The sequence below is a fragment of the Symphalangus syndactylus genome, chromosome 6 (assembly GCF_028878055.3).
Source record: "Symphalangus syndactylus isolate Jambi chromosome 6, NHGRI_mSymSyn1-v2.1_pri, whole genome shotgun sequence".
In the NCBI taxonomy this organism is placed as follows: domain Eukaryota; kingdom Metazoa; phylum Chordata; class Mammalia; order Primates; family Hylobatidae; genus Symphalangus; species Symphalangus syndactylus.
The window spans coordinates 63,972,413-63,988,830 of NC_072428.2; the positions used below are offsets into that span (position 1 = coordinate 63,972,413).

At 42.0% G+C, this 16,418-nt stretch overlaps 1 protein-coding gene across 11 annotated transcripts in view; it reads left to right on the forward strand.

Moving 5' to 3' along the window:
- The first annotated feature begins 8,220 nt into the window (after positions 1-8,220).
- Positions 8,221-16,418, forward strand: part of ANKRD42 (ankyrin repeat domain 42) — a 122,137-nt gene continuing 113,939 nt past the window's right edge. For 6 of the 11 annotated variants that reach the window (XR_010121377.1, XR_010121375.1, XR_010121376.1 and 3 more), the window contains exons 1-2: positions 8,225-9,237; positions 13,248-13,411. Coding sequence is in view for 6 of the 11 variants with exons in the window: in XM_063641485.1 (XP_063497555.1) it covers positions 9,180-9,237; positions 13,248-13,411 (222 nt within the window). In the remaining 5 variants the exon portion in view is untranslated. Of the gene's footprint in view, positions 9,238-13,247; positions 13,412-16,418 lie in introns of all 11 variants that reach the window. The other 5 variants (XR_008658316.2, XR_008658317.2, XM_063641486.1 and 2 more) reach the window with 2 other exon arrangements.

The window sequence follows — 16,418 nt, forward strand, 5'->3', positions numbered from 1 at the left end:
TGCATTTTTTTTTTTTTTAAGAATCAAGTGAATACAATTTTAGAGATTGCTAAATGCAGAGAGGTCCAGTGGGAAAACTGGTAGCCATTGGATTTGAGTTGTAAACAGGTGACAGCTGAACTTACGTATATGAACACTGCCACAGGAACTGAGGTCTGTGAATCCAAAAATGTAGGCAAAACTTCCCATTGAACATTTTTCTGGGGAAACCACCATAGCTTTTATCAAACGCTTAAAGGTATGGAACATTCTAAAAGGAAGGTGACATTCAAACCTAAACGTTTATCAACGGTATCCACATGGAGAAGAGGGTCAAGGATGGGGGAACAAAGACTGGTAGGTGGGAAGGTCAGAAAGAAAATGGGAAAACCAGCAATGGGAAAATTTTTTTTTCTTTTTTTGAGACAGTCTTGCTCTGTCGCTCAGGCTGGATCAGTGCAGTGGCACAATCTCGGCTCACTGCAACCTCTGCCTCCCGGGTTCAAGTGATTCTCCTGTCTCAGCCTCCCAAGTAGCTGGGATTACAGGTGCCCGCCACCACGCCTGGCTAATTTTTATATTTTGAGTAGAGGCGGGGTTTCACCATGTTGGCCAGGCTGGTCTCGAACTCCTGACCTTAAGTGATCTGCCCTCCTTGGCCTCCCAGAGTGCTGGGATTACAGGTGTGAGCAGGAAGAAAATTTCAATGGACAAGGTAGTCAACAAAATGAAGTCAAGAAAATATATAAGACTGAGAAATACTCTGTAACTGTTGACCTAAGAACAGCTGAGTATGGGTGCCAACACCTGGTGCAATGGGTAGTGTGGATGAGAGGTAACAAAATATTAAAAGCTATTTTTTTAAATGAAGTTTAACTCCAGAGATTGAATTGCAGTTAGACAAATAGGAGAGGCATTAACATGTTAAGAGAAGCTCAGTGGAGAAATGGGTTGAAGATGGAGATGCCCGGTATACCAGTCTCAAGATTGTAACAAGATAGTATCAACAATAGCACAGGAGGGGCTGGGCACAGTGGCTCATGCCTGTAATTCCAGCACTTTGGGAGGATGAAGTGGGTAGATTGCTTGAGTGTAGGAGTTCAAGACCAGCTTGGGCTACATGGTGAAACTCCGTCTCTACCAAATATATGAAAAACCAGAGGGACACTGTCTGCAAAAAAAAAAGAACAGGAAGGATTAGCTTTGGAATGGAGGTGGGCCAGTGTTCTCCAAGATGGCCATTAGTATTTACAGTTGGGTTTGAGTTCAATTCTTATTTTCTCTTTGAGGTAAAGGCCAGATGAAAGGCAGTGATCCAGATCTGCCCCATACTTGTCTGTGCATTAGAATTATAGTGAATTTAAAACAAATTTTAATACTAAATTTAGAGATGGGGCCTTACCAGGTTGCCCAGGCTGGCCTCAAACTCCTGGGATCAAGCCAGTCTCCCACCTCAGCCTCCCAAGTAACTAGATTACAGGTACACACCACTACACCTGGCTTAGAATTAGTGAATATTAAAAGATTCCTAATCTCTGGAGAGTCTCATTTAGTTGATTCTCATTCAGGGGCACTTCTAGTATTTAAGCTCCATAGTTTTTTCTAATGAACATCCAGATCTGGTAAATAATTCAGAAATCAACATCAACAGCATCCCCAAGATAGAAAAAGAGTCAATACATAACACTGTTAGCTAGAAGTAGTAATCTGACACTGTAAAGTGCAGCAAGGAAAGCTAAAGGAAGCCTCACAGATGATGGAACATTTTCTTTTAAATTGAATTGAAGTTTGACAGAACAAATAAAAGGAAAGGCATGTTTCCTAAAATCTAAAGATTTCATTAAGTTTATATTCTCCTGGTTTTAGTGTAATTTTCCCACTGAAAATTTCCAACTTTGATGCTTTGGAAAATAGAAAGCAATCTCATTGCAATTCAGCTAAAAATAAAAAGCTTTGGGAAGAAAAATAAGGAATTACATATAAAAAATTAAAACATTCTCATGTAACAGCTTAGTATACACATATTTTTTATATGACTGACCTTACAATTTAGTACCAAGTCAGCAACCTAATGAGGTTTATAAAAATATTCAGGAAAATCTGAGGAGGCATCTAACCATGCTGCAGGTGGAAAAATGTAGCTGACTAAAGAGGTAAACTGGAGGTAGAAATGGAAAATAGACTATTATCAAGAAAGATATGCACTCTTGTAGAATTGGGAAGTTTTTTCCTAATCCTAAATGGGGTCAGCTCCCAGAGATAATGGGCATTGTGTTGAGCAGGCGGGGAAGAGTAGCTAAATAAGAGCCAAAAGGTACCCATGGAGTACCCCTGTGAGGATTTGGGAGTGGGAACCAAAAGGTACCCATGGAGTACCCCTGTGAGGATTTGGGAGTGGGCACCAAAAGGAGAACAAGAATGACTGGGAAATAACAGAAAATGGCACATAGGCAGAAAGGAGTACAGACTGTCACCAACATCCACTTCATTTTTTGTTTTCGCTTGGGGTTGGCCCTGCTCCCTTCTCTGCAACAAGATGTAAAAAGCTGATTTATGATATCCTGCTTTATCACCCCACTTTAGAAAAACTGAGGTAGAAGTGGAGGACTAGTCATACTTACTAACTGGAATCATACCTTCCTACTCACAAAAGGTTCTAGTTCTCTAGAATACTGAGATGACCACTCCAGAATGTATTCTGAACCCTGTTTCACTTAAGAAACTTCCATAGTTAGGCACTTACCTTGAAATCCTGTGCAGTCTGGATATTGCATCTTAGCTTTTTTTATTAAAATTACTCTTATTATCAATGACTTCTTGCTAAAACTAGTGTGCTTTTCTTAGCTTCTTAATCTCTTCTGGACCACACTCACTTTGTTTTTGAGACAGAGTCTCGCTGTGTTGCCCAGGCTGGAGTGCAGTGGTGTGGTCGCAGCTCACTGCAACTTTTGACCCCCAAATTCAAGTGATTCTCCAGATTCAGCCTCCTGAGTACCTGGGATTACAGGCACCCACCACCAAACCCGGGTAATTTTTGTATTTTTAGTAGAGGCGGGGTTTTACCATATTTGCCAGGCTGGTCTCACTTGACCTCAGGTAATCCAGCCTCCCAAAGTGCTGGGATTACAGGCGTGAGCCACTGTGCCCAGCCCACATTCACTTTAAACTATCTTCTTTTGCTTCATGTGATGGTACATGTTTTTCTCTTCTTCTGTATTTTTACTTAGGATTAACATTTTTAAAATCAAATAATAAAAATATAAAATATGGTCACCTTTTACACCCTCTTTCTTGGTCTATATACTGAGTTAACAATTCAGTACAGAACCTTTCCAAATTAAAAATATTGAAAATTTAATGAGATCATATATGTATTGTTTTGCACCATTTTTCATTGCCTATACAACTCTTTCCATGTAGATTAAGGTACATAGATCTGCATTTCTACCACCGCATAGTATTTTGTATGATGAATGCAGCATAATTTAGCTATTCTTTTACTGATGGATATTAAAATTTCTAATTATTCACAATTACAAAGTTTTATGGTGACTATCATACTACATATATCTGAGCAAGTTATTTTGAAGATCTCACAACCAGTAGGTTCACGGGCAATGTAAATTTGAAATTTTGACATGGTTAGAGCTGTTAGGGTTACACTAGCTTTAGAGTTGGGAAGTACTCCATCCTTCTCTATGCTTTGTTCCTGGTGACATTTATTGGGGATTGACTACTTTAGGACATTTATAGTTACCAATTTATTAAAGTTTTCTGACTCGAGCCAGTATTTTGAAATTCGTATTTTCCGAGAAAATTAGCCAAGCGATTTTTTTTTTTTGAGACGGAGCCTTGCTCTGTCACCCAGGCTGGAGTGTGGTGGTGTGATCTCCGCTCACTGCAACCTCCGTCTCCTGTGTTCAAGTGATTCTCTCGCCTCAGCCTCCTGAGTAGCTGGGATTACAGGTGACTGCCCCCATGCCTGGCTAATGTTTATATTTTTAGTACAGACGGGTTTTCACCATGTTGGCCAGGCTGGTCTCCAACTCCTGACCTCAAGTGATCCACACGCCTCGGACTCCCAAAGTGCTGGGATTATAGGCATGAGCCATCACGCTCGGCCGAATTTTCAAGATTAGTAAAGGTTGAACATTCTTAATCTGAAAATCCAAACTCCTCAGTGCTCCAAAGCCTGAAACTTTTTGAGCACTGCCATGATGCAACAAGTAGAAAATTCCACACATAAATACTTAACATAAACTTTGTTTTATGTACCAGATTATTTAAAATGTTGTATAAAATTACCTTCAGGCTATGTGTATAAGGTGTACATAAAACAAATGAATTTGTTTAGTCTTGTGTCCCATACCGAAGATTTCTCATTATGTATATGCAAATATTCCAAAATCCAAAATCTGAAACACTCTGGTCCTAAGCATTTTGGATAACGGGTGCTCAACATGTATAATGTTACACAAAATAATTTGCTTCTGATTTTCAAAGTCTCCTTTGTAACATGTCCCTTTGCCCCCACTTTTTTTTTTTTCCCGAGACGGACTCTCACTCTGCCGCCAAGCTGGAGTGCAGTGGCACAATCTTGGCTTACTGCAACCTCCACCTCCTGGGTTCAAGCGATTCTCCTGCCCCAGCCTCCCAAGTAGCTGGGACTACAGGCGCCTGCCACCACGCCCAGCTAATTTTTGTATTTTTAATAGAGATGGGGTTTCACCATGCTGGCTGGGATGGTCTTGATCTGTTGACCTCATGATCCGCCTGCCTTAGTCTCCCAAAGTGCTGGGATTATAGGCGTGAGCCACCATGCCCGGCCTGTTTTTTTTTTTTCTGAGACAGTGTCTAGCTCTGTTGACAAGGCTGGAGTGCAACGATGCAATCATGGCTCACTGCAACCTCAACCTCCTGGGCATAAGCCATCCTCTGTCCATGGGCTCCTTTGTTTCCAATACCATTTTCTTTCCTTTTCTTCCTCAGATTTGTTGAGTTTCTATTTATTGTTCTTTTCAAACACCAGCTAGTTACTATCATCAATTTTATTTGCTATTTCATTAACTTCTTTTATTTTTATTATTTTTGAGACGATTCTATTGAGAAGACTTTATAATCTTGCTCTGTCACCCAGGCTGGAGTGCAATGGCATGATCTTGGCTCACTGCAAACTCTGCCTCTTGGGTTCAAGTGATTCTTCTGCCTTAGCCTCCCAAGTAACCAGAATTACAGGTGCACGCTACCACACCTGGCTAATTTTTTTATTTCTAGTAGAAACGGGGTTTCACCATGTTGGTGAGGCTGGTCTCGAACTCCTGACCTCAAGTGATTCACCTGCCTCGGCCTCCCAAAGTGCTGGGTGTGAGCCACTGCACCCGGAATCTGCTTTTATTTTTAATTCCTTCTACTTTTATTTTGGGAGATTTTACTTTTTCTGCTTCTCTGTTACCTGTTTCTGTTTCCTCTTCTAATCCTGTCATGTGTGTATCCTTTAAGGATTTGTCACGTGCTGTCTCATTTCCTCAGTAAATTTATCTACTACATATTGTATAGTGAAAAAAATAAAACCTTTCCCATTACTATGTAAGTGGCTATAAACACTATATTAATTTGGAGTCAGTCATAGTGGGTTCCAATTCCTCAACTCCTACTTGTGTGATCTTGGTCAAATCTGAGCTGTTTCTTCGTCTGTAAAAATAAAAATAACAATACAGATTAAGTTGGGTATTATTTGCATATCATTTATCACAGAAACTGGCCCACATGAGTAACTCGACAAATGCCTGGTATACAAAAGGCCTCAGCTGCCCCATTTCTTGTTTTGTTTTTTCTTTGAGGCGGAGTTTTGCTCGTCGCCCAGGCTGGAGTGCAATTGCGCGATCTCAGCTCACTGCAACCTCTGCCTCCCAGGTTCAAGTGATTCTCCTGCCTCAGCCTCCCGAGCAGCTGGGATTACAGGCTCCTGCTACCATGCCTGGCTAATTTTTGTATTTTTAGTAGAGATGGGGTTTCACCATGTTGGCCAGGCTGGTTTCAAATCCCTGACTTCAGGTGATCCGCCCACCTTGGCCTCCCAAAGTGCTAGAATTACAGGCGTGAGCCACCGCGCCTGACCCAGTTGCCCCATTTCTAAAAGTGAGGGGATTAGGATGACTAATCCCAAATTCACTTCCAACAGTGAAAAACTTTATCTTCAGCCTGTTAGTTCACCTGCCTGACAGTCAACTGATCAACCCACCCACACAACAGTTACTAAGCCCTTCTCTTAAATGAAATATTCTAGACATCAGAAATGCCAAGATTTTAAGATACAGTCTCTACCTTCCAGAAGCTCAGGGTCCTTTAGGGGTGAGGAAAAATTGTTAAACAGATAATTATAATACAACGGGATAAGTGATCTAATAAATGTTGTGGGAATTCAGACTTTGAGGAGCTCCTGCAGCAAAATTCAAGACCTATGTTGGAATCCTAAGTCAGGTATTTACTATTTACTATTTACTAGTGAAGGGGGAATTAATGAATTTTATAAGTATATTAGTCAAGAAGTTTATTCTTTTCCTTAGAGGTAGAATGAAATATAGCCCCCCACCCTCTGGAGACCTGGGTTAAGAGAGAATATTAACTGCTTATTTCTCCTCTATGCACGGAGAAGCTTATCTGTGTTCCATCGTTTCACATTCCTTGAAGCACCACGAGTTCTTGCTTCCCTCCCTAGCGCGGCTGTAAAATCACAAGGTTGACAAGCAATTGCTACAAAAGCATGTATTCCCAAGGATGTAAGACATGTGGTGTAACAAATGTAAAAGAGTAATTAACTGCCTTTGTTCTTGCTTCTGCAAGTAGGCTTCCTGTAGCACCAAACTCCCGCCACAAACTGCTTAAAAGGTGATTGATCCCTTTGTTCCGGGCTCAGACTTTCTGGACCCTAGTCCGACTGAGCCTGTGATCACCTTAATAATAAAGGGCTCTCCTGAACTCTGGCCTCTCCTGTCTCTGATTTGTCCCGCAACACTAGCAGTGTATCCTGAGGCAATTAACTTTTTTTCCCCTTGTTTCTCCTCCGTAAAAAGGAAGAGCAATACTTATTTTGGCAGGTTATAGTAAGAATTGAGTCAAACTCATTTATGTTGGTATAAAAAAATGAACAAGAAAATATAAAGCACTTAGTACAGTGCCAGGCTGATCATAGGAACTCAATAAATGGCAATCAGTAATATTACAAAAGATGATGGAAGTCAAAGACAATTTACTGTACCTCAAGAGAGTAGAGGTAGGATCAGAATTTCCCAAATGTGTTCACAGACCAAAACTGGGGGAAAGGCAGGGTAGTTTCCTGGTAAGAGGAACAGCACATGACAAGGCAGAGATATTAAAAAGTATGGTATGTTTCCAGGACGAGTTCATTATTCCTGAAGGGAGAAGGCAGTAAAGGTAGAAAAACTGGGCCGAGAGGGGAATCCAGGTTGGTGATGCCCCTGGAGGGCAGATAATTCTTACTAACTTCTGTATTTTCTGCTGCTGGCACAAAACGTGACCCATAGGTTTGCAACAAATGGTGAAATAATTCATTCCTGTTGTTAAGCAATACGGTTGTAGAAATATTTGAGCAGTAAACATGCTACAGTGAAAGGATTCTCGGATTTGGAGTCAGGAGACGTGAAGCACTCTTTTGACTAACGACCCGTGTTTTTATACTGGTTTTACAACTTACCTGCTGCCTGGCCTTACCAAAGTACCGACATATTGAGTCTCTTGACCTATAAAAGAGGGGTAACAACTAACAAGCGATTATTAAAGAGTTGGCGGTAATGAAGTACTGAATAAAAACAGCGGCTGCAGCTGCTAAATTCTCCTTTAGGTCTTTTTCCATACTTGCGAAATGACAGGGCAACAAATTTCCTTCCAATCACCACTGAGAAAGTATACCAGGTTTGCCCAAGGACAAAAAGGCCCCGCCCGGCCCGCGCCACACAGGTCACCTACGCAGAATGCAGTCCTGGGGGGTTCCACTTGTGTCGCTCAGCGATGGAGGGCGCGATCGATGACAGGCCACTCCAGAGACGGACCTAGATAGGTTCGCGTGAGGCCGAGCCGAATTTCACCGAAAACCAGTTCACAGCACCTCCCGATTTGTCCACACGAAAAGCCATGGAAAAGCTGAGGGAAAGGAAACCGGAAGTAGCGTGAGCCGTGAGGAGCGGGAGGGAAATGACCTCAGCACGTCGGAAGTGTACTCGTTTCCAAGGCGACGGCCCTGCTGCCTCTCCAGCCAAGTGGCGGGAGTCGGGAGGCTGGAAAGCGACTCCGAGAAAGTACCAGCGGAAGGCGGCCGCCGCCACCGCGGCTCGCAGGGAGTAGCAGACGAAGACGGCGGCCGCCGCACTAGCCACCACGTGTGGAGGATAAACGGCCTACACGGCCATTCCGGCGCCGAGTCAAGGGAAAGAGTTAGCGACGACGGGGAAAGAAAACGTGAAGAGGGCGACCGCCGCTCCAGGGTCGCTGCAGGAAGCCTAAGTGGAGACGCCAGCTTCTCCCGGAGTGACTTGAGAAGGGTCGGTGAAAACCTCGGCCACTGCCGCAGCGTCTCTAGGGAGGGAGTTAGGGGAGATAGTGGCCACAGTCACAGCTGCTCTTGGGAGAGAGTTAGGGGAGACCGCACCTTCTGCAGCAGCGACGTGAATTTTAGTGAAGTTGGAGGCCACCAAACTACCGACTCCAGGGGAACAGCCAGAGAAGACCGAGGCCTCCGCCTCAGTGGTCCTTGGGAGCGAGTCAGTGACGTCCGGGGCTCGCGAACTAGTGACTTCGGGGATAGAGTCAGTGACGATCGCAGTCGCCGCCTCAGTGGCTCCTGGGAGGGAGGGAGTGTCGATGGCGGCCACAGCCTTGGTAGTTCTTGGGAGAGAGTAAGTGGAGACCGCGGCTACGCAGCCAGTGACTCCTCCGGTGTGAGCGGCAGTGAAGACGCCAGCTGCCGCTTCAGTGGCTTTTGGGAGAGAGAAAGTGAAGACGAAGGTTTCCGCTGCAGCTTCTGGGAGAGAGCAAGAGAGGACCTTGGGCCCCGTCCTAGTGACGACGGAGAAGAGGGCCGGTGCCGCTGCCGCTGCAGTGGCTCGTGGGTGAGAGCAAGTGAAGACTGCCGCAGCATCAGGGTCCTGGACTCAACTCCTCTCCAGAGTCGGAGGTGTTGCGCCATGCCCGGGGTGGCCAATTCAGGCCCCTCCACTTCCTCTAGGGAGACTGCAAACCCCTGTGAGTTAGACTATGTCATTGGCCCTCATCTCTGTCGTATTCCTTTTCTCACTTAAGACCGCAACAGCCTTAGCCCTTTCTGGCATTTGCTTTTCTCAGCTGTCACTCCGTCTTTCCCTTTTTAATTTATTTTCAGTAGATACCAAAGCTGTTCAACTCTCCCCTGTTCTGTATTATTTCCGCTTTCTTTCCTTTTTTCCATCCACACGATTCCTCCGAGTCTTTTTGCCCAGCTTGACATCAACTCTTGTTCAGTCTTATGGACCCTTTTAAGTTCTTCCTTGACTTCCCTGCAGCATTTGACCCTGTGGAGATGACAAATTAGTTCTTACTTAGTTTTCTTCTTTCGCTCCATTGAGTGACCCTTTCCCTTACCGTTTTTTCTTCTACCCTCTTCTTAAATGCAGCTTTTCCCCCTTGATGATGCCATCATTGGTTCTCTTTTTCTTGTCATTTACTGTGACTTCAGTCCTACTGATGGCCCTCAAATCGGTTATGCATTCAACCATCCAGTAAATATTTACTGCATATGGCTACTTTGTGCTCTGTCTTAAGGAACTTAAGGAACTTAAGAAGACAGGCATATTCTTTACCTTCTAGTGAGGAAGATAAATACTGAGCAAATAATGACAAGTGAGATGAATGTTATAAAGGACGGTAGAATGCCACTGATTCCAGTAGGGGGTGAGTATGGGTGTCAGAAAAAGCATTCTAATGCAGAGACACACGTAACACTGAGACGTGAATTCCGTATCTCTCCTCGGAGCTGCAAAAATAGATAGATATGTCTCCCTTATGGAATTTTTCCTTGGGTACCTCAAGAGCAGCATGTCCAAAATGTAATTTTATATCTGTATATCCTCTCTGTTCTTCAGTGTTTGCTGTCTCAACTAATGGCACCACAGCACTCAGATGATAAAGCCAGACACCTTGGAGTTATCTTACTACTTTTCCCATGTTTCACCCACTGTATCCATTCCAGTTTAGTTCATTCTAATTTTATTAATATTTGTTGAATCTTTCTCCTTTTCTTTTCCCACTGTTCACAGTCTCATTTTTTCTGGTCTAGACTATTGTAAACTGTATTCTTGATCTACCTCCTATCTCTTTTTTTTTTTTGAGACGGAGTCTCGCTCTGTCCCCCATGCTGGAGTGCAGTGGCGTGATCCTCAGCTCACTGCAATCTCCACCTCCCAGGTTCACACCATTCTTCTGCCTCAGCCTCCCGAGTAGCTGGGACAACAGGGGCCCGCCACCACACCTGGCTAATTTTTTGTATTTTTAGTAGAAACGGGGTTTCACTGTGTTAGCCATGATGGTTTCCTCCTGACCTCATGATCCGCCCACCTTGGCCTCCCAAAGTACTGGGATTACAGGCATGAGCCACCGTGCCCAGCCGATCAACCTACTCTTTAGTCTTGCCTTTTTGCTCCCCATTCAATAAATTCTCTTCCCTGAATTTAGCCTTGTAAACTCAGCCTTACAGCTCTCAATCATTATAATTCTTCTGTTTAAAATTCCTCAGTGATTCTCCACTGTCTGCTCAAGTCCAAGTTTTTAAAAATAAGTTTCACCATTGTCTGTTTCTTGTCTAGTTCTAGCCTATTTTTCCCCTTAATACTTTAGTAAAAGGATTTGTGTGTGTGTGTGTGTGTGTGTGTGTGTGTGTGGTTTCTTGACCATGTCCCACTGTTTATGCTGTTTAGGCCTACTCATTCCTCCTACTTTCCTTGGCAAACTCCTGTTAATCCTTGAAGATTCTGTCTTAGATGTAACTTTCCCCAGGAATCCTTCTCTGTTCCCCTTCCCTCCTACCCTGGCTGAGTTTGAAGTTATCTGTGCTTCCACAGGTTCCTATGAATATTTCCATCGTTGCTTTTACCACATTATTTTGTATTTTGTGTTTGTATCTTCTCTACTAATCTGTGAGTTCCTGGAGGGTGTCTTCATCTTTTTATCCTTATGGTAGACACCAAACTTACGTTGAGTAGATGGATGAGTGGATGAGTGAATAAATCGGGATGGAATGTGGTGAGAAAAAAGGCCACAAAATTAGATGGAGCCAAATTATGGGAGGCCATAGAGGTCATACTGAGAGTTTGGGTTTTGTTTTGTAGACTAGCAGTGGCCAACCAGTAGCAGTTTAGAGTAGGGGCATGAAGTGGTCAGGATAGTTGGTCTGTATAAGATGGATTAGAGGAGTGTCTCTGTGTAAAATAAGTAGAGTGGATAGAACATCGTTTGTAGGTCTGGCTGTGCTAGTTTAAAGGAGAAGAATGAAGGGATTAACATCATTGAACGTTTATTAAAGGTGTGTGTGGGTGTATGTGTACATGTGCACACCTTACATATGCTGTCGTTCCCATTTGCCATATATCTTAATTGTTCTTCAAGGACTTGCTTGAATGTTTCCTCCTCCTCTGTGACTTGTTTTGTTTCTCCTTAATTTTACCTGTACTCTCTGAGGACATTGCTGTCAGGTTTTTGTTTTCATTATGTATTTATCCAAATAGATTTTAATGTGTTGGCGGAAAAAAAATGTATTAAATCCTTGTCCGTTTTCTATCATGTTATCATAGTGCCTGACACATGGTAGATGTTCAGAAAGGCTTTTTGAGTACACTTACAGCATTTTGCTAAGAGCAAAGATATAATTAGAGTATATAAAAAGATGTAATAATAGTATATAAAAGATATAATTCCAGTTTAAAATACGATTTTTGCCCTTAAGAAATTAACATTCCTATTGTGGGGAGAGGACATGTACATAGATAAATAGTAGTACAAGGTTGCACAGATCATTTGCCACAAGTGTTGGTGAGCTGTTTTCAAAACAACTTCAGGTCAGGAATCATGCCTGTTTTATTTAGAGAATGCTGAAGTTGAACTGCTTACTCCTTCATTCTTCTCTAATAGTTACCTGTTCACAATGCTTATTAACTAAATTATAAAATATGAAGCACTAAGAGTATATGAATTAAAAATCGTGGCCTGCCATTCCTTTCTTAGTGTAAGAATAAATTAGAAACATAAGAAAGATGTTGATAAAATATATTTGCATGTATGAGATGAGGCTCTGGTGAAGTCTTTTTCACTAGAGAGGCCTTTGTTATGGAGAACACATTGGGCATATTTCAAAATGGTTACTTTTTCCTTCTCACTGCCAAAAACATGAGTTCCTGGCTTTTCACAATGGTAACCTGGTGAGGTTTCTGAAGGTAAAATCTATGAAAGTGTAGTGGCTTCCTAGGTAAGAGTGTGGCCTTTAGAAGTTTCTCATTCTTTGGCTAGTATGTACTCATCCTCTGGCAAGTCGTCAACATTACCATGTAAGTGCTTCTACCACTTTATGGCTCCAGTGCTTCTGCTCCAGGACTGTATTTTTCTGTATTTGTCTCTCCAGATTTGGGGTGGCAGTTTGCCCCGAGACCTCGGTTCTCTGATGGGTCCAAGAAAAGTTGTTCATTTTCTGTTTATTCATTTTTCCCTATAAGGATGGGAGTGTCAACTTCCATGCTTTTTACATGTCAGTGTTGGAACCAGAGGTCTGTTTAAGATATTAATGACAAACGGCCGGGCGCGGTGGCTCACGCTTGTAATCCCAGCACTTTGGGAGGCCGAGGTGGGCAGATCACGAGGTCAGGAGATCGAGACCACGGTGAAACCCCGTCTCTACTAAAAATACAAAAAAAAATTAGCCAGGCGTGGTGGCGGGCGCCTGTAGTCCCAGCTACTCAGGAGGCTGAGGCAGGAGAATGGCGTGACCCTGGGAGGCGGAGCTTGCAGTGAGCCGAGATTGCGCCACTGCACTCCAGCCTGGGCGACAGAGCAAGACTCCGTCTCAAAAAAAAAAAAAAAAAAAAAAAAAAAAGGTATTAATGACAAACATCTTTGTAGTAAATTATTTGGAAAGCCAAAGTTATTTTTTGCTTTCTGTTAGATCACTGTTTTAGTCTTTTTTTTCTTTCACAGTTTTGTAGTACATTGTAAATAATTTGATTTTTCAATAGGTTCCAGGAAGAAGGTGCATTTTGGCAGCATATATGATGCAGTACGAGCTGGAGATGTAAAGCAGCTTTCAGAAATAGTGGAACGTGGAGCCAGCATTAATGAAGTTGATGTTCTCCATAAGTTTACCCCTTTACATTGGGCAGCACATTCTGGAAGTTTGGAGGTAAGAAACTATACGTATCACTAAACTGAGGTAAGTTTATAGCTATAACAGTTTTGTAAATTTAGCAAACAGTGCTGAGACCTTATGGTAGGTACTGCATATATTTTCTTTTCAGTCATAGTTTAATATTTGGGTATTCTACTTTGCTAGGGCTTGATAACAAATTATCCCAAAATTTAGCATAATAAAATAATGATTTATTTATACTTGTGAACAAACCCCAAGAATTTGGATCCCGGAGACAGCTTGTCTCTGCATCATGATATCTGGGGCTTCAGCTGTAATATTAAAAAGCTGGGGCTAGATTCTTCTGAAGGCGTGTTCACTCAAGATGTCTCTGGTGGTTGATGCTGGTTATGAATTAGGCACCTTAAACTTCGTCCCTGTGGGCTTATTTGTGAGGATTCTATGTGTGAGCTAGTTTGTACTTCCTCACAATATGGCGACTGGGTTCCAAAGGTGAGCATAGAGGATAACTTGGAGTAGATAATATAATGAATACGTATTCTAACATTTTTGCTTTAGTAGCGTCAGATTTTTAGAAAAGAAATGGAATGTTGCAGGTACATTTGAAGTCCCTAAGTACCCCTCTCAGGTGCCATTCCTCTGCTTCCAACTCCAGAGATAACTATTACCCTGATTTTGGTGTTTATTATTCCTATCTATGTTTTATGCTGTTATTACATATGATTATATCATTGAATACATTATATAAATGATATCACATTATGTATATTATTCTTTAGCTTGCTTTTTTTGTTGAACAATATGTTTTTGAGTTTTATCCATGTGGTTACATATATGTACTCAAGTTCATTTCTTTCAGCCATGCTGTTTATTCTATTCTTAGACTGGTATCAGAATTTCTCTGTTTTCATATTGTTGGATATTTATTTGGTTTCAATTTTTAGCTAGTACAAACTGCTTAGTGAGTATTTTAATGCAAATCTGATCCTTGGGCTCTGTCCAAGGCTAACTAGCACTTTTCTCATGATTCAAGGTTATGTGTATGGGGGGCTTATTTTAGCTACTACATTTCCCCAGCCTATAAGCTACAATAGGTCTATTGACAATGGATTGTCTTTTTACCCCTACCACACACACATGACTTCCTTCTGTGAGTATGGCAGTCCTGTGTGATATCTTCTTTATTTGTACTTCTTTGCTTCTTGTAACCAAATCTGGTTCAGAGACTCTCCCTCTACCAGTTTGTGTGCCTCACTTAAGTGTTATTATAAACAAAGGATTTTCGCTTTTGCCTTTCATTGGAGCCTGATGGTTCTTTGTGAGCTGGTATCCCTGGGTAGGTGGTTCTCTCTGCTCTTTCCTCCCACATTCCTATTTGATCTGCAGTTTGGCAGGTTTTTTAATCTGTTTGTAGTTTGAGTTACAGTTGTCTCCTAGTTTCATCACGGTTGGAGTTTTCTGGGTTTTTTTGCTCTTTGCTTTTGGGTGATTTTGGAAAGAAGGGGGAAGTACTGATTTTACTCTGCCATATCCTAATAGACATCAGGATATACCATTTATTTCATCTCTTTTCTGGTGCCCTTTCAGCTTCTCTTATTACTCTCACTCAGTCTACTTTGGTTAACTCACTCCTCCTACTGTGTAATTGTAGTGTTGTTTACATTTCTTTCCTACTTTACACTTTCTCCAGCCAGTCTTTTAAACTTCTTGGGCTTTATCGCTTCTACATAATTCATTTATTTGCTCTCTCTGCTGACTTTTGGATTATGTATTAGGTGCTTGATCATAGCTCATTCATATCTGACTAGCATCTCAAATTCAATTAGTCTAACACTAAAACTGTTATATTTTTCCCTCCCTTTTGTAGTTTTCCAGGGCAACAGCCTTTGAATCATCATTGAGTTGTTTCAGTATTTCATAGAAGCAAAACACATTATCAGCATTTGTCTAGATGAAGGTGCAGTTCATGATACACATTGATGCAGTGAGAACTGGTCACTAGGTCATTTGATTCTGCTTCATCTTTGTCTCCTGAATTTGTCCTCTCCATCCCCATAACCATGTCCTTAGATTTAATTAATTTTATTTTTTTGTGTGTGTGGTCCCCCTGTAGTCCATATACTATATACAAAGCTATTTTCTCTGTAAAACTAAAATCTAATATTACTTGAGACCTTCCTTAAAACCCTGTAGTAACTCTCTGCCCTCCATAGGATAAAGTTCAAGCCATTTAACATGGTAGACTTCTTTCTCTAACCCCATCTCCCATCATAATTGTTTTATGCTATAGTACTGGTGACTACCATCATTTCCCAAATTAGTCTACTGTTCCATATTATCATAGGCTTTGCACATGCTGTTTCTTTTCTTTTCTTTTTTTTTTAATACTTTAAGTTCTAGGATACATGTGCAGAACGTGCAGTTTTGTTACATAGGTATACATGTGCCATGGTGGTTTGCTGCACCCATCAACCCGTCTTCTAGGTTTTAAGCCCTGCATGCATTAGGTATTTGTCCTAATGCTCTCCCTCCCCTAACCCTCCAACCACCGACAGGCCCCAGTGTGTGATGTTCCCCTCCCTGTGTCCATGTGTTCTTATTGTTCAACTCCCACTTTATGAGTGAGAACATGTGGTGTTTGGTTTTCTGTTCCTGTGTTAGTTTGCTGAGAAAGGTGGTTTCCAGCTTCATCCATGGCCCTGCAAAGGACATGAACTCATTCTTTTTTTATGGCTGCGTGGTATTCCATGGTGTATATGTGCCACATTTTCTTTAGCCTATCATTGATGGGTATTTGGGTTGGTTCCAAGTCTTTGCTATTGTGAATAGCGCTGCAATAAACATACATGTGCATGTCTTGGTAGTAGAATGATTTATAATCCTTTGGGCATATACCCAGTAATGGGATTGCTGGGTCAAATGGTATTTCTGGTTCTAGATCCTTGAGGAATTGCCACACTGTCTTCCACAAGGGTTGAACTAATTTACACTCCCACCGACAGTGTAAAAGAGTTCCTATTTCTCCACATCCTCTCCAGCA